General features: G+C 40.4%; 1 protein-coding gene across 1 annotated transcript in view; it reads right to left on the bottom strand.

Annotated features, from left to right (window-relative positions):
* tmtc3 (transmembrane O-mannosyltransferase targeting cadherins 3) overlaps positions 1-27700 on the bottom strand; it is a 131908-nt gene that overhangs the window by 41749 nt on the left and 62459 nt on the right. The window contains exon 7 of the mRNA XM_023986028.2: positions 13826-14078. Within this exon, the coding sequence (XP_023841796.1) occupies positions 13826-14078 (253 nt within the window). The remainder of the gene's footprint in view (positions 1-13825; positions 14079-27700) is intronic.

Here is a 27700-nt window from a genome sequence, read left to right on the forward strand (position 1 = left end):
TGACTGTCGTGTTGAGTTCAGCAGTTTAAACTGAGATTGTGTGACTGTGAAATCCAGCAGTGTGCTGTGGTAAATTCTTAGAGTGTTGTCAAACATAACGTCCGTAAACTGTTTACCTGCCTGCAATATGATTTAAAGTGGCCGACCATTTGACACCTCAAAAACTAGCCTGTCAGATAATTCAAAAATAATATTTATGTTGGAGAAGTACAAAAGGCCAAATGCAGTATACAATGAATCAATTGCTTCAGTGGACTCAGAACTTGTCATGGAGCTTTGAATTATGAGTTTGTAGAGGATTACGCCTATATTAGGATAAAACTGTAAAATAACAAATGCTCCATTGTGGTACAGTTTCAGACACAACCCAACAACGCTGAGCCAAAATCACGCCCTTCATTTACCGATAAAGGTCAATTGCACAACCTTATAACGAGTTACTATGCACTTCTGCACGATTTTATACACATTTTGTTGTTCTATCATTTTGATGTAAGCCTATTGCAGTGGTTGGTAATTTTCTTGCCACCCCAAAAGTTTTTGGTAAAAAAACTAACCATTTTAATTCAATGTAATTCAAGGTATGAAATTGTTCTTTTCAAAAACAATCTCTTTTTAGACTTAGTTCTGGTCAATTTGCAGTGTACAAATTATTAGAATTATGTACCGGCCCACTGACCATGAGCTCCAACAAAAATCATCCCGCGGCTGAATCTAGTTGCCTACCTCTGGCCTATTGGAACTAATAAAAAGTATGAAGTTTACAAGTAATTCACAACAAATTCTTCAAGTTCTCCATGCTCMAGTCGGTACCGGTGCATCAAGGCTCAGACAAAAACACTTCTAAACAGTTTCTATCCCCTGGCCATAAGGCTGTTAAATGGCTAACAACTACTGCTCTCCCGCTCCCACAGACTATCCACACTGACTCTGTGTCCATCCACAGGTCTCTACTCATGCCGATACAACCTACGCTGCAGCTAAAATGATTATTGATTAGTATTACTCCATTAAACTGCTGCTCATTCATTATTTATCCTGCTACTGGTCACTATTCCTCCTGTTTACATGTATATACATGTATATATTACCTAAATAAAGAAAGTTGCACACTTCATGTTTAATCTCCCAGCAATTAAATGGGTATTTACCAACGTTTCGGCATCACTGTGGCTTCCTCAGGGTCCTCCCTTTCTCATGAATACTTGAACCAGGTTATGTAGACACACAGTGCAATTAGTGTAACCAATGACAGTAGTGAGGGGTGTGTCATAATGATTAAGTTAATTAAAATTAATTTGGTAAACTGTTAAAATAGTATATGGCATATTAAATATATTATCATATAGAAACATAATGGAATACTGTACATCATATTAGCATCAACATACATTGTTGTTTTATTCAATTTCACATAATTTCGAATTTCATTTCATTTTTGTTACATGTAATCTTTTGGTTCAACCTTAATATATAATGAACATCATCAACAGGGGGAACATATTAGGTGTACGCTAATAAGCTGTAAAAATACTTTTTTCAATTTATAAGACTTGTTCATAAAGGAACATTTGTTCACAAGGGCCTGAGATCAAAGTCAATATTCAGACCACTACGGGTCAATGTTTTTCGATAGGATATCCAGTAAGCCTCCCTTTCTAGTAGTAGGATCTCAATGTTACTACCTGCTCCTTGGTAGAGCAACATGCTCAATGGCTGTGTATTTGAGGGTGGAGATGGGATGGTTAGCTTCAACAAAGTGAGCTGCTACTGGATAGTCCCCAGGTGGTGAGGGTAGGAAACATCTCCACCCCGCTGATCCTCAACACTGGGGCCCCACAAGGATGCGTTCTCAGCCCTCTCCTGTGCTCCCTGTTCACCCATGACTGCGTGGCCATGCACCCTTCCTACTCAATCATCAAGTTTGCGGACGACACTACAGTGGTAGGCTTGATTACCAACAACGACGAGACGGCCTACAGGGAGGAGGTGAGGGCCCTCGGAGTGTGGTGTCAGGAAAATAATCTCATACTCAACGTCAACAAAACAAAAAAGGAGATGATCGTGGACTTCAGGTAACAGCAGAGGGAGCACCCCCCCTATCCACATCGACGGGACAGTAGTGGAGAAGGTGGAAAGTTAAGTTCCTCTGCGTACACATCACGGACAAACTGAAATGGTCCACTCACACCCGGCCAATTGTCCGGGAGAAGATATAAAAAAAATCACAAATGCCAAAATAATGCTTTTTAGCCTATTCATTGATGGAAATACATTTGACTAGTCATGCTTATCAGTCTGTAGGTTAATTTGCATAATTTGGTGAAATTAAATTGCTGCATGTTTAAGAGATAGTATATTCTTTATATATCTTGTCACACACATACAGCATACAGAGCCTTTGAGCAGAAAACATGTCAGACAGCGCGAGACCTGCTGCTGCAGCATCTCAAACGGCAAAAGAAGACAAACTTCATCAGCACGTCACACACCACATTGCAATGAGCTGGAGGCTATGCATTTTGAAAAAATATACTTCATTGTTTGAAACCTGAACGTTCTAGTACATATGAGGCATGTCTTACCTTGCATCAAAGTAGCCTATTAGATCTCCTCCCTTTCTAAATCTCAAACTGACATTTTGTCACAAAACCACTGGCATTTGCGGTGCCCTTTTGACAAAGGTGTTTTCCCGCTAATTGCATTATGGAACGAACATCATTGTTGTGCTTATAATGTCAAGAAATAACAGTTCATCAAAATGTTAAGATAACCGTTTTGATCTGTTGCATCAGACTCATTGCTTATTAACATACACAATATATATGTGACTCGTTTCAAGAAACTAGGCGTATGTCGCGAGTCACTACTTCACAGGAGAGGCATTTGAAAAAAAAAATTGGGGGGCAGAAATGCCTTCTGGAACATGTGAACTTTCATGTGCTTTAATAACAAACTTGTTTTCCATCCATAAATACAAATAAAATTGTTAAAATTACGAGCCTAATTGGTTTAGCCACAGAAAAAGCCAGGCTGAGATAATGGATGGGCTGGACGTGACGGGAGATGAGTTTGGATTGGTCTGCCATGTAGAGTGCTTCTATTTATAACGTGAGTTGTTTAGTATGTGTTGACAATCCTTTCTACCGCACCGTTTTTGAAAGATATAACAGCCATCGAGAACCACAAAAGTTTTGCAACTTTTCTCAACGATTCCCTGAATTTAGCAGGCGCTGATATCAACAGATCAGTTGGGAGATGTGATGGGCCACCTTCTGCACACGTCACGGTCAGTGTGAACCGGAGTGACTTGACATAATGCTGGCCAAACAAGATGTAGCTCCAACAAAACTGAGTTAAATGGTTCCAGTCTGCCGTGAAGCGTTCATCCATGTGTACGGGTAAGAGTCTAGCTACATTTTCAGATATAACTTTCTAATTTTGTCAGAAAGTCATTTTATTGCAAGTTAAAGTGTACTGTTAGTTAGCTGCAAACGTTAGCTTGCTGGCTCTCTAGCTAACATTACGTGAATGATCTCTGTACAAATATTATTTGAATCAGAAATCCATTTGCATTGCTCCTTATAGCCTAATGTTAGCAAGCTAACATTGAACCTAGTTGGTTAGCTTTAGCTACCTGCAGATTCATACTACAGCTATGACAATGTTTGTATTGGTAGTAGTATGAGTTGGGATTATGCCAGTTCATTGTTTAGCTAGCTAGCTACATGTCTAAACAATAGAATCCAAGTCGGCCCTATTATTACATGGCCCATCTAATTAGCCAGGTGTTTCTGTGTACATGTCTAGACAATAGTGACCCATCCACCTAGCTAGATGTGGCTGGGGGTGGTTATAGCATTTCCTTCACATGACCCATCAATTTAGACAAGTGTGTTTGGTAAGCGTCATCTAATAATGATAAAATATCTATGCAAGTAACCACTTCACTGTACTGTTTACATCTTCTGTATCCTGTGCATGTGACAAACATAGATTTTATTTGAGCACACAGACATGGAATCTCCATAGAAAAACATTGAGAGTAGAATGGCTTTACAGAAGAACTTAATGACTTTCAATGTGGTGTAACGCTCGTCTTCCTCCTCGTCTGAGGAGCAAGGACCAAAGCGCAGCGTGGTTTGAATACATATTTTAATTATAGCAACGAAGACGAAAAACACTTGACAAAATAATAAACGACGTGAACAAACGAACGAAAACAGTACCGTGTGGCGAACAAACACAGACACGGCAACACTCACCCACAAACAACCAGTGAAAACAGCCTACCTTAATATGGCTCCCAATCAGAGACAATGACAAACACCTGTCTGATTGAGAACCATATTAGGCCAAACCAACAAACCTAAACATAGAAACAAATAACATAGACTGCCCGCCCCAACTCACGCCCTGACCATACTAAATAAATACAAAACAAGGGAAATAAGGTCAGGAACGTGACATGTGGCAACGTCATAGGCCACTTTTCTAAGTCAGTTCGCCCTGCTAGAGCTGCCCCGGTAAACTGTCAGTGCTGTTATTGTAAGTGGATACATCTAGGAGCAACAACGGCTCAGCCGTAAAGTGGTAGGCCACACAAGCTCACAGAACGGGGCCGCCAAATGCTGAAGCCTGTAAAAAAACGCCTGTGCTTGGTTGTAACACTCACTACCGAGTTCCAATCTGCCTCCGGAAGCAACGTCAGAAAATAACTGTTTGTGGGAAGCTTCATGAAATGGGTTTCATGGCGGAGCAGCCTAAGATCACTGTACGCAGTGCCAAGCATCTGCTGGAGTGGAGTAAAGCTCACCGACATTGGACTCTGGAGCAGTGGAAAAGCGTTCTCTGGAGTGATGAATCACACGTCACCATCTGTCAGTCTGATGGCCTAATCTGAGTTTGACGGATGCCAGGAAAACGCTACCTGCCCAAATGCACAGTGCCAACTGTAAAGTTTAGTGGAGGAAGAATAATGGTCTGGGGCTGTTTTTTATAGTTTGGGTTAAGACCCTTAGTTCCAGTGACGGAACATCTTAACACTACAGCATATAGTGACACTGTAGACGATTCTGTGCTTTCAACTTTGTGGCAACAGTTTGGGGAAGTTCCTTTTTCAGCATGACAATGCCCCGGTGCACAAAGCGAGGTCTATACAGATATGGTCTTTCGAGGTCGGGTGGAAGAACTTGACTTGCCTGCACAGAGCCCTGATCTCAACCCCATCAAACAACTTTGGGATGAATTGGAACGCCGACTGCGAGCCAGGCCTAATCGCCCAACATCAGTCGCAGACCTCACTAATGCTCGTGGCTGAATGGAAGCAAGTCCCCGCAGTAATGTTCCAACATCTAGTGGAAAGCCTCCCTAGAAGAGTGGAGGCTGTTACAGCAGCAAAATGGGGACCAACTCCATATTAATGCCAATGATTTTGGAATGAGATGTTCGACGAGCATGTTCGACGATACTTTTGGTCATGTAGCGTATTTATTTTATTTTATGTAGCCTAGGGCTATTGGTTGTAGGAATTTATCTTCCACAGCTGTCCCAGAGCCTGTTTGGAATCAGCTCTTTATTTTCTCAACAAGCTGACCACACCGATGTAAACTTTTCTACTATGGGGGATAGTAGATTGATATAGGCTAGTGATTTCGCTGTTTGTTACTCGTCTTGTTGGCTTAGGAAAAATATATGTGGACAGTTATTCTAACATCTTCAAAGTGCACATCGGTAAGAAGGACTGCACATGGTTACATCCTCGTCTTGCATGTTCTGTTAATATTGATAATCTAAATGTGATTTCTGTCATTCTGAGCACCGTGGGTAGAAGCCCTAATCAGGTTACGCACCCAATGCATATGGGTCAGGAAGATAACTAAAATGTCCGGTAAATTAAAATGTTGCCGGTCAAATGTCCGGCGCAAACTTTTCCTAACAAAAACCCTGCATCAGAACCCCTTTGAGCTAACAGAGAGAAAACACCTTGAGAACCCGCGCTTTCATCAGTTATCAAACTAAATCAATCACACTCTCTCCGCTATATGGTCCTAGTCGACAATTACCCCGAGTTATCCCTCCTTCCTATGTGTTACCGTCATAATATGATATATATAACAAACAGCATGATTGCTTTTGGCAGCACTTCAGAGGGCCCAGGAAGACAGTCGCGGAGGGTGTATGGACCTGCAGACGACTAACTAAAATAAGACAGTGTTTTTTGTTGTTGTCCGTTTTCACTTGCTCGGGAGATCCAAGGGTTTCAACCTGGATGAAAGGATTTGAAAGTGCTACATTACAAAATATGCATTATGTAATATCCATTAACATTAAATTAGAGTTTAACGCAGCATGACTTAGGGCTACACTCCTCATCCTCCAGGGGTGGAAATACAACATCATGTTGCTGTCATCACAGYAGGTGGCTACAAAGTCAAAATAGATGCCAGGTCCTATAAAAGGTATTTAAGAGCCGAAGTAGACCTATAAATAATAACAACTGACACATTTGTTTTCTTTCGTTTTTTGTTAATGTGGCTAATTTTCTTCTCTACCCATTTCACCACGTTATGTTTCCCTCCGTTTGGAATCAAAATCTTTCTATTGGTGAAAAACAAGTTTGGTAATTCCACCAATTCTTTGCTCATTTTAAAACAACAAGCTTGGAAATTCCACCAATCTGGAACATTAGTTAAATAACTCTAGTAAGTGTTCCAAATTGAGCAGTCTGTAGTAGAATCTAGAACACCACTGGGAACATTCGTGACCCATCATTCAGAGCCCCACCTGTTTTGAGACCTACCTGTTTTGCATGTAATTCTGGCATTATTTGGCATCAGTTTAGCAAATGTAAAAAACAAAACAAATAATCCTTGAGTTAAAAAAGCCTTGCTCAGTGCTATCTGTGGTGGAGGGGCAGTCAGCGAAAGCACAGAGCTTTGGTGTTGTTAATCTTCTCTGGTTGCGCCATGATTGGCTCAGGGTTCTGTCACTCATTGGGACACTAAGTCACTGCAGAATCTACGGGAGAGCTAGGCAGTTACAGCCCCCCTGGGGTGCTACCATAGATTTACAGTAAAAGTGTCCATCCAAGAAGGCTCAAGGTCATTAGCTTCAGATAAAATGATGTTAAATCACGTTCTCTCCCGTAGCTTTGATTGGACTGATGACCACGTTATCTCTCCCGTAGCTTTGATGTCAACATCATATTTTCGAAATCTTAGCTAGCAAACTAGATAAGTAGTCATCATGAATGAAGTCGGCAATCTACTGCCAAAGCTGACTCTCTCCCCTCTGTTCTCATCTTCCTAGATCTTTCTGCTGCCGTCGACTCTGTGAACCATCAGATCCTCTCCACCCTTTCAGGGCTGGGAGGTCTCAGGCTCTGCACACTAGAATTGCATCCTACCTGGCAGGCCACTCTTACCAGGTGATGTGGAGAGGATCTCTGTATGCACCACGTACTCGCACTACTGGTGTCCCTCAGGGCTCGGTTCTTGGCCCTCTCCTCTTTTCTCTATACGCAAAGTCACTTGGCTCCGCCATATCCTCACATGGTCTCTCCTATCATTTCTATGCGGACGACTCGCAACTACTTTTCTACCCCCCCCCCCCTTCTGACACCCAGGTGGCGACATGAATCTCTGCGTGCCTGGCAGATATCTCAGCTTGGATGTCGGTCCACCACCTCAAGCTCAACCTAGACAAAAAGGAGCTGTTCTTCCTCCAAAGAACCTTGGCGTGACCCTGGACAACACCCTGTCATTCTCTGCAAATATCAAAGCAGTGACTCGCTCCTGCAGGTTCATGCTCTACAACAACCGTGGAGTATGACCCTACGGCACACAGGAAGCGGCGCAGGTCCTAATCCAGGCACTTGTCATCTCCCGTCTGGACTACTGCAACTCGTTCTTGGCTGGGCTCCCCGCTTGTGTCACCGAGCCTCTGTATCTAATCAAGAACACTGCAAAACCCTACACCCTGACCTGAGCATGCTGTTCTGCCACCTCTGGTCTCTTGGCCCTCCCACCTCAACAGGAAGGCAGCTCCCGCTCAGCCCAGTCCAAGGTCTTCTCTGTCCTGGCACCCAAATGGTGGAACCAGCTTCCTCCTGGACAGCAGAGTCCCTGCCCTTCTTCTGAAAGCACCTGAAACCCTACCTCTTCAAAGAGTATCTTAAATAATACCCCTACTCACCTCAACCCTCCCAAAAAATAAATACACAAATAAATAAATACACACATATACAATTGCATTAGCTCTGACTTTGCTGATAGCTACTTTGAGGAAAAGTATACTTACTATGCCTGTGATATGGTTGTCCCACCTAGCTATCTTAAGATGAACGCACTAACTGAAAGTCACTCTGGATAAGAGCGTCTGCTAAATGACTAAAATGTAAATGTAAATGAGAGAAAACAACTCAAACGTTCATCGGCCGCTGGACATAAACAATATACAACAAGTCGGAAATCTCAAATTCAGAAATGAGTGGTTTGGAAGGAAGCAGTGGCTAACTGCGAGAGTCGCAAAGCAATCACTATTTTTCTTCCCCTGCCTGTTATTCTGTGGAGAGGCAGTGTGGTCCACGTCTGGGTTTAAGGATTTAAAACTTCTGTCTGAAAAGGACTCAAAACATGAGTATTGTGCATCACATGTAGACAATGCTGTTTAACACGGATAAATGGGGAAATCAAACATTGTGGCTCAGCTACACACCGCATATAACGAGCCATCGACCTTTATAACTAACAAGCGGAGGAGAATAAGTATGTGCTTGACAGAATTATAGCATGCATTAAATTGTGTGGTTGTACGAATAGGCTTATAGGTTATATCTGTTTCTTAATCGAAATTATGGCTTTTATTCGCTCATCGTTCCCTTATGCTATAGTTTGTACATCTCCTTTGTTATATTGCTTATATACTATAGGTCTTATATACTATAGGTCTATCTTATAATTTTAGGCAATGTTCCAATTATGCATTTATTATTTTGCTTACTTTGTGTATTAATTAGCTCGTGTGCTTTTCACCGTCAGGAGGAGATACTATATAAATGTTGGGTCTGTAACCATGTTTGCCAGTGACAGTCTATTCCCATTCAAATATTTTTGTTAAAACAAAACGTTCAGGAATAGACCCATGTAATTCCAGTTAATATTGCGAGGGTTGTTTAGTTTGTGCAATGTGCTGTCTGTGTCAGTATATTGTGGATCCTCGTGATTGTATTTTCCATCCTTTACACACAACATAATATAACACTTCAAAATGGTAGGCTAACCACTGACTCTCACCCCCTCGCTCTGTCTCTCTCTCTCTAACGTTAAGGCCTCTTTCTGAATTTATCTGATCTAAGATTTATTTAAATGTATTTTGCTGTCCATTTCTTAAGTGCTGAATGAATAGGCCACCTCAGAGCTCGTTGGTTTGCACTAGCTTATAACTAGAGCTAAGTGTTATGAACAAAAAGATTATGATATTTACTGAACATAAATGTAATAAAGTTTGTGTATGATTCAAAAGTCAAAACTCATGTTGGCATTTGTTATTATAGAAGGAGAATGTGGTTCTTATCGACTTACACAAATCCACAAGGAATCAGTAGAAACCATAATTATTTAAGCAAGTCAGCTATATCAGCTTTGGGTTTTAAAAAAGGCAAGTAAATGAAGCTGAATGAACTGTTTCGCTGCCAGACGAGGCTCCACTGATAGCCAGGTGTAGTGGTGGTAAGGTTTCACTCCATGGTGCTGAAAGGAAAGCTCTGCTTTTGGGACAAGCTTTATGTAGCCCCTAACAGTTAGTGGGCACCGTTTTTCACCGCTTTCGTGAATTTAATGTATTGTGTAGTGTAGTGGCGTCGCTGGTAGGCATCTAAAAATATTGGTTGAATTTGACCCACCAAGATTTACATGCTAAAATTGCCACTGCCTGGGAAGAAGGCAGTTGATTACCAGCATCCCTTGCAGACAACACAACAGCTCATTCAAATTTCACACCTTAAAAGGGCTCAGTGGTTTCCCAGACCCAGATTAAGCGCTTTCAAATGGAGATGATCTACTGAAAGTGTCCAGGAGTGCAAGAGTAGCCTTATTAATCTGGGTCCCGGAACCCAGCCCATAAGGGACAATTCAGAGTTCTCGGCCTAATTCTATATAAGGATATCTCCGATGTTCTAGATTATCATGCAGCCTCAAGTGTAACAAAAACGGACATTTTATGTAATTTCCACTATCATCAGGACAAACATTCTGAGTTTGGCAACAGTGGTGGACTGAAATAGTTTGGTTTGGAAGACACTATACTAAGAACAGAAACAATCCATCAATATAGCCAAAACAATGTTTCCTGTTGGTCTAAAATAAGTAGGCTATGGGGGATTTCTGCAGTGGGGATAAAAAAATAACAAAATCGTAATAAAAGCCAAACCAAATAGGATCTAAATGTAGTCTCATCATATCCTTAAGCTAGCTGTTTAATATGAGCTATGAGCTTTCTTTCTCTTAGAAATCAGAGTAAACTATTTCTTGTACATTATTGTGATTTGTCGTGGTCTTTGCCTCATAGGGAAGGTAAAAGCAACATTGTGAGCAAGTTCACTGACCCGTGTTGATTCACAGAGAGAACACAGTAAGGAAGAAGTCATGGGTCTGTTACTCTGTTACACTCCGTTCTATCACTTTGTCTTCCGCTATCTATGGGCAGGCAGAGGATACAGTAGAGCAGATTCAGGGCAGGCATCCACACTGCTGAACTTTCCAGCACACTAAATCTGCCAAGTTGGGTCATTCAGGAGAGAACAGAAGTGGTGTAAGCCAAGCTGAGGATACGGAGAGATGCCATCTGTTGTGACAAAAGAGTAAAACAACATCCCAGGCTTCTTGGGTATGTTGAACAAGAATATGAATTGTCTTGATGTAGGGCCATATCTTGACTTTATAAACACAGAAGGGTTAGGCTGTGTGTAAAGTAGATGGCACAGTGAGTGAACCTCAATGCCAAGAGGTCATCATTCACTCTACAAGCAGAAAAAGTCGAACTTATTGGCTCAACGTGGGAATTTCCACAGTGATGTTTTGATGTCTTTGTCGAGCCTACAGTTAGTTTATGTAATGACCTTTGCAAAGGGCTTTGGTGGGTGATTTGTACACAAAATGTTAACCATCTGGATGGTCAGGTTTACAAACAATTAAGGTTACAACTAGGGCTGTGGAGGTCATGAAATTGTGACAGACGGTTATTGTCAAGCAAATAACTGCCGGTCTCACCGTAATTGACAAACATGTTTAGCATCTCCTGGCTTCCACGCATAGCCTACAAGCCACTGACGCAGACCTTTGGACAATCTACATTTTAAAAAGTCTAATAAATCCATTTAATATAGCCTACACAATCACAATAAATCCATTATTTATTTTAGACAAGTCTAAATAAATATGATATGAAGAAAATGTAGTCCATTTCAGAAGAACAGAATAGCATACTTTGAGTTGTCCTTATGTTAGGCTCTGATCTGGCTATGCCATATGGCTTGTGGGCTGCACTAGTTAATTTAGCAGACAACATTTGCTTAGAATTCCGTGGAATTATTTCATATTATTTTATAGTATGAAGAATATAATTGAACATAGCTTGCTAAAATAGAAAGGATATTTTCTCCAAACAATTTCAAAGGAAGTGCACACATGCGCACAGCCGGTTATTTCAAACATGAACATATGCTTTATTCTATGTTGAGCGGTTAACAAAGAAACTGGTCCTCCTATATGCTTAATTTAGAGGTATATATGCAACTTTAGTTGTGATACAAACGTCGGGCTATATGTTCGGATTTTTAATACATTCTAAGGCTGCATGATGGGACTCTAATGATGATTTGAAAAAAGTCACAAGCTGCACATACTTCAGTCTCATTCACAATTTGACAAGCACTTGATAATATTCTCACCAGGACTTGAATTTTCCCAGCGGCACCCCCTTGTGTAGCCGTAATGCCCCATAAAACAATCCATGCCTTTTGCAGCCAAAGTGGGTGTTGTGCCCTTCGGCTGAATATAATAATTATAATTCTCGGCTGCTGTGCATCGAAGCACTTCGCACTCACATGGCTCTCTCAGATGTAGCCAATGCCCGTCACGTGATTGGGTCCTTTTCACAGGCATTTCAGCTAAGAAGTAGGCTACAAGTGAATGAAGACAGACACACCGGGRACGTTACTGAGCATATTGAAGATGTTCGAGCTGTTCACATTTAGCCTACTTTTAGTCAGCCAACAAGATGAGTAGGCTTAACGAACAGCAAAAGCACTAGCCTATGTCAATCTACTATCCACCATAGTAAAAAAAAGTTGACATATTCCTTCGGTGCAATAAATAAATATTCCAAACACTCTGGGACCGTTGTGGGATGCAATCGATCCCAAATTAATACAACCACTAGCATAAAAAAAAGTTCAAAAGCAATGAGGCTGATGCAACAGATCAGAACTTTTAGCTTAAAATGTTAAACTATTAGGCTAATTCCGGGTTGGCGCTCCCCCTTGGGTTGTGCCGTGGCGGAGATCTTTGTGGGCTATACTCGGCCTTGTCTCAGGATGGTAAGTTGGTGGTTGAAGATATCCCTCTAGTGGTGTGGGGGCTGTGCTTTGGCAAAGTGGGTGGGGTTATATCCTTCCTGTTTGGCCCTGTCCGGGAGTATTGTCGGACGGGGCCACAGTGTCTCCCGACCCCTCCTGTCTCAGCCTCCAGGATTTATGCTGCAGTAGTTTATGTGTTGGGGGGCTAGGGTCAGTCTGTTATATCTGGAGTATTTCTCCTGTCTTATCCGGTGTCCTGTGTGAATTTAAGTATGCTCTCTYCAATTMTCTCTCTCTTTCTTTCTCTCTCTCGGAGGACCTGAGCCCTAGGAGCATGCTTCAGGACTACCTGGCCTGATGACTCCTTGCTGTCCCCAGTCCACCTGGCCGTGCTGCTGCTCCAGTTTCAACTGTTMAATTATTATTATTTGACCCTGCTGGTCATCTATGAACATCTTGGCCATGTTCTGTTATAATCTCCACCCGGCACAGCCAGAAGAGGACTGGCCACCCCTCATAGATACATGTATTTAAACAGCGAAAGGAGGACGCTTTTAATGTGGTTCATTTTCATGCCAGCCATGTAGGCTATACTCCTGTTGTAAAGCGAAGCAATGTGCTTAATATTAGGAAAGTTGATAGATAAATACATATAGTAAGCCTAGCCTATAGAAAGCTGATGGGAACCTCCTCTTTTTAATAGATGCCATCCAAACTCTGTTTTCTCACGCAACTGCATAGCCTATAGAAAGGTTTCACAAAATGAGCTCATGGGCACTCATGAACTGTTTGATTAAATTTCAGTACATTTGCATTGACGTCAGAGTGATTAGAGGGACAACRGTGTGCTGAGTACCAGGCAGTTAGAAAGTTTGGTAGGCTACTAATGATCAGCAGCATCAGAGCTTGGAGAAGCCTAATTACGTGACTAAACAGTCATGTGGAATTTGAATGCCGTCATGACCGCTGGTGTGGAGGTAATACGGTAAGCCGTAACAGCCCTAGTTACAACTGGTAACTTCAGGTCAGAAACAAACCGTACTAGTGCAGAAAAATTCCACACCACAGATAATAATTTCCATGACCGCTGCCAAAGGCACATTGGTCAATGCAACGTGTAAGAGCAAAAGAAGAAAAATAAATGTATTATGATCTGGCAAAACCACAACAACCAATAAAAAGGCAGCGAGATTCACTTATGCACTGTATGACAAGTCTTCATAAACCACAAACTCTCACTCCACTAACCATGAGGACGGTCTTGGCGGAGGAGTGTGAGTGGCGGAGGCTATGGAAGGCCAGCAGGCCCAGCAGGCTGTAGAAGGCCAGGGTGGCCAGGTTCCTCAGGTCTAGAGGGCTTTCCACCAGAGGAATGGTCCCCATGGTCCAATCACAGCAGAGCTCCGAGGGGTTCAGAAGGAGCCAGGCATTCAATGGCAGCAGGTAGTTGAAGGTCAGCTGCCGGGCCGGAGTCGGGCTGACAGCCGCGGGGTTGTCAAACCTGGAGAAGAGAGGGGAAATGGAGGGGTAATGATGTTAGGGACCATATAGGATGGAATCACAAGCTAGAATATAAAATTAATAATATCTGCTAGCTTAAATGTCCATGTTCTACTTCCGGTCCTTGTTAAAGGTAACAATCCTTAGTGGAAGTGCCTACTATTAGACACATTATTCGTAAACTGTGGGAATTTATGAATTTATGGAGAGAAAAAAATGTAGTACAACCGAGGCGAAAGGGTTATATATGCTAATGGCTGCTAATCTGGTTTTGTCCTGCAAGTGGCAMTTCGTGCTTGTGTCAAGGAATGGGACCCAACTTCTTAAGGGCCCTAGGATCCATGTGTACAGGTGTGGTCTGCCAGTCAAAAGGACGACAWCCCGACATGGGATGGGGGGAGGTTTTTGTGGGAGGGAAATTGTAGAACAACTTAGAGCCAGCTGGAGMAACAGTATGCTTAGAAGGGCATCTATCAAAGTACAGCTACGTGGATAACGGAAAGGCGTTGATTCTGGTGGTACTGGTAGATATCAATAAGTATCTCAAATTAGTGGCAAGGATAGTGGTAAGTACACTACATGACCAAAAGTATGTGGACACCTGTTCRTCGAACATCTCATTCCAAAATCATGGGCATTAATACAGAGTTGGCCACCCCTTTGCTGCTATAACAGCATCCGCTTTTCTKGGAAGGCTTTCCACTAGATGTTGGAACATTGCTTCCATTCAGCCACAAGAGCATTACTGAGGTGGARMACTGATGTGGGGCAATTAGGCCTGGCTCGCAGTCCGAGTTTCAATTCATCCCAAAAGTGTTCGATGGGGTTGAAGTCAGGGCTCTGTACAGGCCAGTCAAGTTCTTACACACAGTTCTTACACAGCAATCTCAAACCATTTCTGTATGGACCTTGCTTTGTGCATGGAAGGGGCTTAGCCCGAATCATGAAGAACAGCCCCAAACCATTATTCCTCCTCCATCAAACTTCACAGTTGGCACTGTGCATTCGGGCAGGTAGCGTCCTCCTGGCATCCGCCAAACCCAGATTAGTCTGTTGRACTGTCAGAAGGTGAAGCGTGATTCATCACTCCAGAGAACACATTTACACTGCTTCAGAGTCCAATACACACCCTTACACTACTCCAGCCGACTCTTGGCACTGTGCATAGTGATCTTAGGATTGTGTGCGGCTGCTCCTGTTCTAGTGCTGACGTTGCTTCCAGAGGCAGTTTGGAACTCGGTAGTGAGTGCTGAAACCGAGGASAGAYGATTTTTACACGCTACGCGCTTCAGCATATGACGGTCCCATTCTGTGAGCTTGTGTGGCCTACCACTTCGCGGCTRAGCCGTTGTTGCTCCTAGACRTTCCACTTCCCAATAACAGCACTTACAGTTGACCGGGGCAGCTCAGCAAGGCAGAAATTTGACGAACTGACTTGTTGGAAAGGTGACATCCTATGACGGTGCCACATTGAAAGGCACTAAGCTTTTMAGTAARACCATTCTACTGCCAACGTTTGTCTATGAACATTGCATGGCTGTGTGCTCGATTTTATACCTGTCAGCAACGGGTATGGCTGAAATAGTCGAATCCACTAATTTGAAGGGGTGTCCACATACTTTTGTATATATAATGTATCTCAAAATATGACCCATCATGATAATTGGGGAATTGAGTATAGCTAGCRATAATTCCAATGGTTTGGCTGACAATAGGAAAAGAGCAGTTTTTACATGGCTAAAGGAAAAGGATTACCATAGTTATTGTTTACAGGAAACTCATTAAAATATATTCTGACAAAACGGCGTGGGAAAAAGAGTGGGATGTTATGATCCTATTAAAAAAACAACAGATATTGACGTTCAATCAGTTTAAATAGATCCTCAAGAAAGATGGATTGCAATGAATATACTGATGATAAACAGATATGGCTCCTAAATGTATATGCATTTAATATTGACGATCCAAACTTCTTCGAAAATATTTATAATAATCTAATTTGTCTCCAAGATACAGATACCTATTATAATTGTAGGGGACTACAACACAGTTTTAAGTATGTAAATGAACAGTAAAGGCAATCATACTACCAACTATCACCCTCTGGCGCTCAGAAATTCGGAATATTATGGACACGTTGGAATTGACTGATATTTGGAGGCTTAAAAACCCAGATCTCGTAAAATATAATTGGAGGCTTAATCAAGCTAGTCGGATGTATTATTTTCTCATATCCTTTCTATGGTGGCAAAAGTGAAAAAAAGTATTGATTGAGGATCGAATGCAAATAAGATCAACTTTATATCCCTCCATATAACTATGACAGACTTTCAACGAGGAAGGGGGCATTGGAAATTTAACTAAGGTTTATTGACTRACAGTACTTCCTTGGCAAAAACTAAAGAATTCATATAACTTTCTTGCACAATACAGGTTCAGCAGATACACTTATGCATGGTATGCCTTTAAATGTGCCTTTTAGAGGCAATTCAATTACATTTCCATTGCAAAAACAAAAACGGTATCGGTCAATGTAGACAAGACTTCCAACAGAAATAGAAAATCTAACATTACAAAAAGCAAAATAATAGGACTTTGAGGAAAGATAGGGTTTCACTCATCTAAAACCAGCAAATTAGATGAAGTTTTTCCTAAACCTTTAACTTCTTATGGCTGAAGGGGCAGTATCGAGTAGCTTGGATGAAAGGTGCCCATTGTAAACGGCCAGCTCCTCAGTCTYAGTTGCTAATATATGCATAGTATTATTAATATCGGATAGAAAACACTCTAAAGTTTCTAAAACTGTTTGAATTAAGTCTGTGAGATTAACAGAACTCATATGGCAGGTAAAAACCTGAGAAGTTCCACTTCCTGTTTGGATTTTTTCTGGGGGTGCCATATTTTCAACCAAGCTCTTATTGAAAATACAGAGAGATATTGATGGGTTTTCACTTCCTACGGCTTCCACTAGATGTCAGCAGTCAATAGAACTAAGTCTGATGACTCTAATGTGAAGGGGGGTCGAAGGAGACAGAATTTAGTGAGGTGCCATGAGGTGACCATGCATTCAACACGCGCGTTCACGTGAGAGGCAGCTCCGTTCCATCTCTCAATTGAAGGCGATTTAATTCTCCGGTTGGAACGTTATTCAAGATGTATGTTAACAACATTCTAAAGATTGATTCAGTACATCGTTTGACATGTTTCTACTGACTAACGGAATGTTTGGACATTTCGTCACGTTATAGTGGTCGCGCTTTGAGACTTTGGTTAGGGTATTTGGTAAACAATTCGAAAGTAGCTAATTTGACATAAATAACGGACATGAATGAACAAATCAAGCATTTATTGTGGACCTGGGATTCCTAGGACTGCATTCTGATGAATTCATCAAAGGTAAGGAAACATTTATCATGTATTTTCTGGTTTCTGTTGAGTCCAACATGGTGGCTAATTTGGCTAATCATCTGAGCTCCGTCTCAGATTATTGYATGGTTTATATTTCCGTAAAGTTTTTTTKAAATCTGACACAGCGGTTGCATTAAGGAGAGGTATATCTATAATTCTATGTGTATTACTTGTATTATCATTTATATTTATGTTGAGTATTTCTGTTGAAACGATGTGGCTATGCAAAGTCACTTGATGTTTTTGCAACTAGTGAATCTAACGCCTCAATGTAAACTCAGATTTTTTTATATAAATATGGACTTAATCAAACAAAACATGCATGTATTGTGTAACATGAAGTCCTATRAGTGTCATCTGATGAAAATAATCGAAGGTTAGTGATTAATTTGATCTCTATTCTGATTTTTGTGAAAGCTATCTTTAGCTGGAAAAAATGGCTGTGGTTATTGTGGTTTTGTGGTGACCTAACAATCGTTTGTAGTGCTTTCGCTGAAAAGCCTATTTGAAATCGGACACTTTGGTGGGATTAACAACAAGATTACCTTTAAAATGATATAAGACACATGTCTGAGGAATTTTAATGATGAGATTTCTGTTTTTTGAATTTGGCGCCCTGCACTTCAACTGGCTGTTGTCATATCGATCCCGTTAACGGGACTGCCGCCATAATTAATATAGAAACGCAACCAAAAATAACCTACAGAAAATAGACTTAACAAAAATATAAAACTCACCACGCGACAATTTCAACGATTTTACTAGGTTACAGTTCATAAGGAAATCAGTCAATTTAAATACATAAATAAATGGGTCCCTAATCTATGGATTTCACGACTGGGGAGGGGCGCAGCCATGGCTAGTCCTGGAAGGAAATAGGTCCACCCACTTGGGAGCCAGGCCCAGCCAATCAGAATGAGTTTTTCCCCCCCAAAAGGGCTTCATTACAGACAGAAATACGCCTCAGTTGAAGAAGCTGGATGGTCCTGGGCTGGCATGATTACACATGGTCTGCGGCTGTGAGGCCAGTTGGACATGTTGCTAAATTCTCAAAAACAAGGGAGAGAAATTAGGGTAGAGAAATTAACATTAAATTCTCTGGCAACAGCTCTGGTGGACATTCCTGCAGTCAGCATGCCAATTACATGCTCCCTCAAAACTGGAAACATCTGTGGCATTGTGTTGTGTGACAAAACTGCACATTTTAGAGTGGCCTTTTATTGTCCCCACCAAAGGGTGCACCTGTGTAATGATCATGCTGTTTAATCAGCTTCTTAATATGCCACACCTGTCAGGTGGATGGATTATCTTGGCAAAGAAGAAATGCTCACTAACAAGGATGTAAACAAAYGTGTGCACAAAATTGGAGAGAATTAAGCTTTGTAACATTTCTGGGATCTTTTATTTCAGCTTATGAAATATGGGACCGACACTTTACATGTTGCATTTATATTGTTGTTCAGTATAGTTACAAACGATGGACAAATCCTTCTCTCACCAAAGGATATTTTAAACAAATGTTCTCGTCAAATTGCCCTTGGTCAGTCAATAGTCTGCTCTTCCCTCTGTATCTGGCTCGACTGTTAACCCGTCAACTTCTAGTGAATCTTTATTTTTATTTAAACAATTTACTACCTGTGATGTGCTAGATGCCTTGCTCAAGATTGATGTAAAACAAATCCACTGGGGCTGATATGTTTCATGCATTTGTGATGCAACTCTGCCCCAGATTGCTGAATCATTAACACTTTTTTTTTAACCTGACATGTATATCTGGTACTATGCCCAAGGTTTTGATGGCAGCCCCTTTACAAAAGGTGGTGACCCTTGTGACCTAAATAATTATGAACCTATTTCTAAACTTTGTCTAGCTAAAATATTAGAATCCATGATTCATTCTCAGCTAAGATCTTTCTTATCTTTTAAATATGTTATAAATGTACATCAGTCAGTTTTAGACCAGGTCATAGAACCATCTCTGCTGCATCCCAAGTTATAAACAATGTTGTTAACTGTATGGATAAAAGGCAACATTGTGCTGCCCTCTTCATTGACCTGTCAAAAGGCATTCGATACTGTTGACTACTAATTCAGAGGCTTTCCTCAATTGGCCTAGACCAGACTAAATTGTAACTGGTGTAAAAGTACTTGACAGATAGAACTGTGTATCTACTGATGGCGTTACTAATACTGGGTCCTTCTTACGATTTACTTGACCAATATTGACTTTTCTGTAAAAATGTTTTATCTGCACTTGTATGCCAATGATACTGTTGCTATTACCCCCACAGTTGACCAGGCTCTATCTGAACTACAGTCTGCATTCATCGTATTACAGAAAAACTTTGACCTGAAATTAATATTGAATTGAGGTAAAACTAAGTATATGTTGTTCTCTAGAGCACATACAAATAACTCTGACGATTTCAACATACAGTTGAAGACGTAAGTTTACATACACTTAGGTTGGAGTCAATAAAACTTGTTTTTCAACCACTCCACAAATTTCTTGTTAACAAACTATAGTTTTGGCAAGTCGGTCAGGACATCTACTTTGTGCATGATACGTACTTTTTCCAACAATTGTTTACAGACAGATTATTTCACTTATAATTTACTGTATCACAATTCCAGTGGGTCAGAAGTTTACATACACTAAGTTGACTGCCTTTAACTTCTTATGGCTGCAGGGGCAGTATTGAGTAGCTTGGATGAAAGGTGCACAGAGGTGCCCAGAATAAACAGCCTGCTCCTCAGTCATAGTTGCTAATATATGCATATTCTTATTAGTATTGGATAGAAAACACTCTGAAGTTTCTAAAACTATTTTAATTATGTCTGTGAGTATAACAGAACTCATATGGCAGGCAAAAACCTGAGAAAAAATCCAAACACTAATTGAGTGTATGTAAACTTCTGACCCACTGGGAATGTGATGAAATAAATATCTGAAATAAATAACTACTATTATTCTGACATTTCACATTCTTAAAATAAAGTGGTGATCCTAACTGACCCAAGAAAGGGAATTTTTACTAGGATTAAATGTCAGGAATTGTGAAAAACTGAGTTTAAATGTATTTGGCTGAGSTGTATGTAAACTTCCGACTTCAACTGTATGTACTTTGGATGGTGTCCAAATTTTTGTGTCCCTGCTTACAAATATCTGGGCATCTGGATAGATTAAAATCTTTTTYTTTTTTTTTAAAGCATATTGATGAGTTAGTTGAGAAGCTGAGAATAAAAATKGTAATCTTGTATAGAAATAGGCCATGCCTCTCGCTAAATAGTAGAAAGCAGATTACTCAGTAGAAGTTGCAATCGGTGCTAGACTATGGCAACAATCTATATGAACACAGCTGCCACTTCATTAAAAGCCTTGAGATGCAGTTGATCATAGCGCTCTGTGCTTTATTACAGGCGTTAGTTTTAGTACTCATTATTGCATTATCTACCACTAAGTTGGTTGGCCCTGATGTCACGTAGGTTGACACATTGCTATGTTTTCATGTAAAAAGCCCTTTTACAAAAACTCCCGCTGTACCTAACATCAATACTAAACTTTAGACATGAGTTACCACACCTAGTCTCAGGGATGGAAATTCCTTTGGTCTCTACTGAGTTAACTAAAAGTTGATTTACCTTTCTTGCACCTTATTTGTGGAAAAACCTTCAAAATGTTCATAAATGTGATGTTGTGGTGCCTCTAGGGAAATTCAGAAAACTGATTGAGGACCTTATTACTGATGAAGGTGTTTGTTTTTGTTTCTTTTTTATGACWGTTTTTCTCACTGCTTTCATTATGTATTTATATTTTGAGGTGTGTATTTTCTGTAATTTATGTAATTCAGGGCTCATTTGTAAAAGAAACCTTGGTGTCAGTATGTCTCCCTGATAAAATAACGGTTAAATATATATTTTTTAATTCTCCAACCTCAGATGACGATGAGTTTCATGATATCCTTCTCCCCCAAAATAATGTTAAACTATCTGCGACACACAAAACATTTTTGTTCAGGCCTAATTACATAGGATAATTAAAGTTGCAAATTGATTCCTTTCAGATGGGGAAAACCCCTGGCCTTGACAGCATTCAAATAGATATATCAAACTTTTTATGAACCATTTTAACATCCATTATTATCATGTTTTAATTACTCTTACATAAATGTCAAACTGCTGTACAAACAAAAAGAGGGATGGATCTCTCTCCAACTGAAGCAGGAGCCAGGGGTGGCAGGACAAAGACCCAGTATCTTTAAAAAAATGGAATTTCCCTCACCCTTCAATGTTGGGATGCTAAAATATTGGCAAAATGTACTGCTCATAGAATTAAAAAAGACTGTACCTGATATTTTTCATCCCAATCAGACGGGATTCTTAAAAGGAAGATATATTGGAGACAGACAACTACAAKAAATAATTGAAAACTATGAAAATGCAGGGAAACCAGGTATAATCTTTATAGCAGATTCTGAGAAAGCTTTCGAGACAGTACATCTAGAATCTGTTCATAAGTGCCTGGTTTTATTTATTTTTTTACTTTGGAGAATCTCTCATAATATGGGTAAAAGTCATGTACAACAATACTTTGTCAAATAAAAAAACATTACTTCTCTGAGAACTTTGAATTGTCAAGAGGATGACAACATTAAGGGGCAAAACATTTAATGATTAGAGACAAAAGTATTAAATGTATACTGATGATTCAAGTTCGAGTCATCAATCTTCAACCTTGAAGGGCCTTAACCTCTCGGGGATATGTGGGACGCTTGCGTCCCACTTGGCCAATAGCCAGGGAAAATGTAGAGCGCCAAATTAAAAAAAATGATATAAAATCAAACTTTAAAAAAAAAATGATATAAAATAAAACTTTCATTAAATCACACATGTAAGATACCAAATTAAAGCTACACTCGTTGTGAATCCAGCCAACATGTCAGATTTCAAAAAGTGTTTTTTTGACGAAAGCATAAGATGCTATTATCTGATGATAGCACAACAGTAAACAAAGAGAGTGTAGCATATTTCAACCCTGCAGGCGCAACACAAAACGCAGAAATAAAATATAAATCATGCCTTACCTTTGACGAGCTTCTTTTGTTGGCACTCCAATATGTCCCATAAACATCACAAATGGTCCTTTTGTTCGATTAATTCGGTCCATATATATCCAAATTGTCCATTTATTTGGCGCGTTTGATCCAGAAAAAAACAGCTTCCAATTTGCGCAACGTCACTACAAAATATCGCAAAAATTACCTCTAAACAACTTTAGGCATTTTTAAACGTTAATAATCGATCAAATTGAAGACGGGTCCATCTGTTTTCAATACAGGAGGACAACAAACTAACAGTACTTTTCTAGTCTTGCGCAACTCTCAAACAGTACACATAACGTTACACTGATTCCAGATGGCCGTACTTCTTCATTGCACAAAGGAATAACCTCACCCTATTTCCAAAGACCGGTGACATCCAGTGGAAACGGTAGGAACTGAAAACAGGTTGATTAGAAATCTAGTAGTTTCAGTTTTAATCTAACAGTTTTAGAAACTTCAGTGTTTTCTATCCAAATCTACTAATAATATGCATATCTTATATTCTGGGGATGAGTAGAAGAAAGTTGAAATTGGGCACGCTATTTATCCAAAAGTGAAAATGCTGCCCCCTATCCTAGAGAAGWTAATGAGGACCTGGATAATTTCTCCAGTTTCTCTGGACTAAAACCCAACAACGATAAATGCTATATTTACATAAGTATTCAGACCCTTTACTCAGTACTTTGTTGAAGCACCTTTGGCAGCTATTACAGCCTCGGGTCTTCTTGGGTATGATTCTACAAGCTTGGCACACCTGTATTTGGGGAGTTTCTCTCATTCTTCTCTGCAGATCCTCTCAAACTCTGTCAGGTTGGATGGGGAGCATCGCTGCAAAGCTATTTTCAGGTCTCTCCAGAGATGTTCGATCAGGTTCAAGTCTGGGCTATGGCTGGGCCACTCGAGGACATTCAGAGACTTGTCCCGAAGCCACTCCTGCATTGTCTTGGCTGTGTGCTTAGGGTCGTTGTCCTGTCGGAAGGTGAACCTTCACCCTATATCTCTTTGTACTTTGCTCCGTTCATATTTGCCTCAATCCTGACTAGTCTCCCAGTCCCTGCCGTTGAAAAACATCCCCACATGATGCTCCCACCAACATGCTTCACTGTAGGGATGGTGCAAGGCTTCCTCCAGACGTGACGCAATCTTGGTTTCATCAGACCAGGGAATCTTGTTTCTCATGGTCAGAGTCCTTTAGGTGCCTTTTGGTAAACTCCAAGCGGGCTGTCATGTGCCTATTACTGAGGAGTGGCTTCCACTGGCCATTCCACCATAAAGGGCACTGTTCTTGGGAACCTTCAATGCTGCAGAAATGTTTTGGTACTCTTCCCTAGATCTGTGCCTCAACATAATGCTGTCTCGGAGCTCTACGAACAATTCCTTCGACCTCATGGATTGGTTTTTGCTCTGACATGCACTTTCAACTGTGGGACCTTATAGACAGGTGTGTGCCTTTCCAAATCATGTCCAATCAATTGAATTTACCACAGGTGGACTCCAATCAAGTCGTAGAAACATCTCAAGAATGATCAATGGAAACAGGATGCACTTGATCTCAATCAGGGTCTGAATACTTATGTAAATAAAATAGTTTCTAAAAACCTGTTTCCACTTTGTCATTATGGGGTATTGTGTGTAGATTGAGTATTTTTATTTATTGAATCCATTTCAGAATAAGGTTGTAATGTAACAACATGTGGAAGGGAAGAGATCTGAATACTTTGCGAATATACTGTATATCAACAATCACACCAAGAGTCTAATTAAATCTGTCTTTTCACAGCTTCAACGAACCGTGTGTGATTCGGGCAGACACACACCACACAGCTAGTGGGTAGGGTTAAGCTGCATTTATATTGGTATGACCTGGGCCAATTAAGTACCATCGCTTCTCTGTGAATTAGAGTTTGGAGCAGTCTGCCCGTAAGTCAAATGCATTTTTGTTCAATTCCCCGAACCTGAATTCCTTGTTGAACCGACATGCTATCATGGTACATTTGCTTGCGCCATGGGGGACCATTGACGACACTGCTGAAAACAAGCTTGGGTAAAGAGAGCAGCCCGTGAGGAGGACAGGGAGGGGGAGAAGTAGTAGTAGGACGAGGAGAGGAGGCAGTGCCAGGAAAGGGGGGACACCAAGGCAACCTAACAGTGAATTCACTTGGCTGTCTGGTTAAACAATAAATCAGAGCTACCAGCAATAAACATAAAGGGCTCCAGTTCCAACGAAAACAAGCCTATTCAGTAGAATAATAGAAGTCCTTGGAGTACTGATTTCTTAATGACTATTGTCTATAATAGAAACTGGTTTGTTCGAGCCCTGAATGCCATTTGGCAATTTAAAAAAAAATACTTTGTTCWAATTACATTGGTAACCAGTTTATAATAGCAACAAGGCACCTAGGGGGTTTGTGATATATGGCCAATACTGAGTAAAGGGTCTGAATACTTATGTAAAGGTAATTTAAGATTTAAAAAAAATTATACATTTGCAAAAAGTTCTAAAAACCTGTTTTCGCCTTGTCATTATGGGGTTGTGTGTTTAGATTGATGAGGATTTATTTTTATGTAATCAATTTTAGAATAAGGTTGTAACGTAACAAAATGTGGAAAAAGGGAATGGGTCTGAATACTTTCCGAATGCACTGTATTTATTCATGGTTCTACCGACCCAGGAAAATCATTTTTCAAATCATGTGAGAAAAAAATATTTCATTTGATTTTGAATAGCAAACCAGATAAAGTTAAACTGGCATAATTATATAACGAACATGAGTTGAGGGTTAAAACGAATAAAATATGAAGGCATTAAACAGCTCTCTTAACCTCCTAGAGTATGTCCGTGCCCTGTGGAAACCTCATTAGCATAATAAAAAAATCCCCCACTTTAAGCTARAGATATGTTTTTTGCATTGGCTCYGTCTCAATCCACCGCATCAGCCGATGTCGCACTTCCGCATCTGCGTTGAAAGGTGACAGAGCTAGAGCGTTGTTTGTCAGACCATGAGACATCCAGAAAATCGGTTCTCTCCAAAATCATCTGTAGAGTCCAAAAGTACAAACTATTATTACTGTGGAAAGGTAAGATTCTCACAAACATGTCAGTTGTTTTGAAGGTACCACGGCGCCAGTTGAAAAACATTTATGGGAGTATATATGGAGTGTGTAGTGACAAAAATAAGGTGTTAAATCATCGCAAAAAATATAAAATAATGATCATCTTTGTCATATTTTTCAGATATAGGACAGACACTTCAGAACAAACTTCTTTAGATTTTTTTTGGGGGGGACTGTGTTCCATGTAGTGAGACTGTTATTCAAATGAGTTTGTATAGGCTAATAGCAGTAAGGTCAATTTTTTTTCAACCAAATCATTTTTGTACATATTTTTTTGATACKCCAAGGGGTCTTAAAATTCAACATCAAATAGCTAAATGATCCTTGGTATGACCATCTTAAAACAATTCCATATGTTATCTTCGTAGAACAATTTAAAACGATGCATGGGTAATATATAAAATGACTAATATAAATCGGAAAATGTTTCACTTAAGGTCCAGAGGTCTGACAACTATGCTGCAAAAATAGTTGGGAAAAGATTTGAGGTCCCAATACCATGGCATCGGGTTTATACACCGATATACAAAACAGTTGACAACACCATGGCATTGGGTTTCTGAACTGATAAACAAAACAGTTGACACATCAATACGTTATTTTCAATTTAAACTATTATATCAAATGTGCTCAATATATGGGACATTGAACAGTCAGTCCTGTGCAGACAGATTATTTTAATTGAATGCGCTGTCAAATGTAATGGGGTCTGATGGGAGAAAAGGAGTGTGAAAAAAGGCCTGTAATGCCGTTCCCGGGAAGTCGGTTTGTGACCAAGGTTCATTTCTAGAGAATTATGATGTAACGTGTTTGTTTAGATCATTGTACTGTGTCTAGAACACACGTGAAGCGTACTCATTTCGGCATGCCCGATTGAATGTAATCAGTTCTAAGGGGGGGGGGGAAATCACCTACCTCACGGTGAGATAAATATTTTTTCTTAGTTGTTTTTGTTGCCACTCCGACATTTCAACACTATTTAAGGCTGGTGAAGTTTGCCTTTTTGTTGGATTAAAATGACAGTCTTCCACTCATGCTGCAGTGTCACGGACAGATCGGATTTCTATTGGACTGAGTTGTGTACAGGGCGGGACTTGGGATTAGGAACAGACAATTGTTGGGTCATTGTGAAAATKAAGTGTTTATTTGTTGTCTTTGCCTTAACTTGGATACAATATCATTTTGAGTTTTGCACTATACTATTTCTGTTTTGATTATTTTGTGCGAATTTCATACATAAGGTATACAAAGAAATACAAAGACTTCAGTTTCTGTATAGTTATTTTCAGTTTTCTATAGTTTGAACCCRTTTGATTTAGCATTTTATTGCTGTGAATCAGGGTGCATGTTACAATCTCTTTTGGTAACTGTACTTTGGTGGCTCGCATTTGGAGTCAACACCCATTCCTGGACCWAAGTTATAATTGTCGGTGTTCTGATGGACCTACAAACAGTACTGTTAGGAGACCTGAAAAACCATGATCAATCAATGGGAAATATGATTACACTGCCTTCTCACACTGTACATAGGATTCAGTCTTTTCACGTCACACTGTGCGATGTTACCAAATTAAAATATTGATATCAACCTGGCCAGATTGCATGATTTGCGTCGGTTTTGTTGTCACATTACGCAATTGGCTACGTCAACTGTAGAGGTGTATTTGCACCATCAGCGCAAGCCTACCTCTATGCTTACGCGCGAGTGAAGGGAGTTCAGAAAAACTGAAAGTATGCATCTTACAAATAGTTCACATACTTTTGTATATTTAGTGCATAAAATGTGCATGTTTTACCTTGTCCGCTCAGGGATTCGATCTTGCAACCTTTCGGTTACTAGTCCAACGCTCTAACCACTCGGCTACCTGGCGCACCTACCTGCCGATCTAGCAACCTTTCGGTTACTGGCCCAACACTAACTACTAGGCTACCTGATGCCCCACTAGGCTACCTAAGCTTGCCAACATTGGACACTGGAGCAGTGGAAACGCGTTGTCTG

The sequence above is a fragment of the Salvelinus sp. IW2-2015 genome, linkage group LG4q.1:29 (genome assembly GCF_002910315.2).
Source record: "Salvelinus sp. IW2-2015 linkage group LG4q.1:29, ASM291031v2, whole genome shotgun sequence".
Classification (NCBI taxonomy): domain Eukaryota; kingdom Metazoa; phylum Chordata; class Actinopteri; order Salmoniformes; family Salmonidae; genus Salvelinus; species Salvelinus sp. IW2-2015.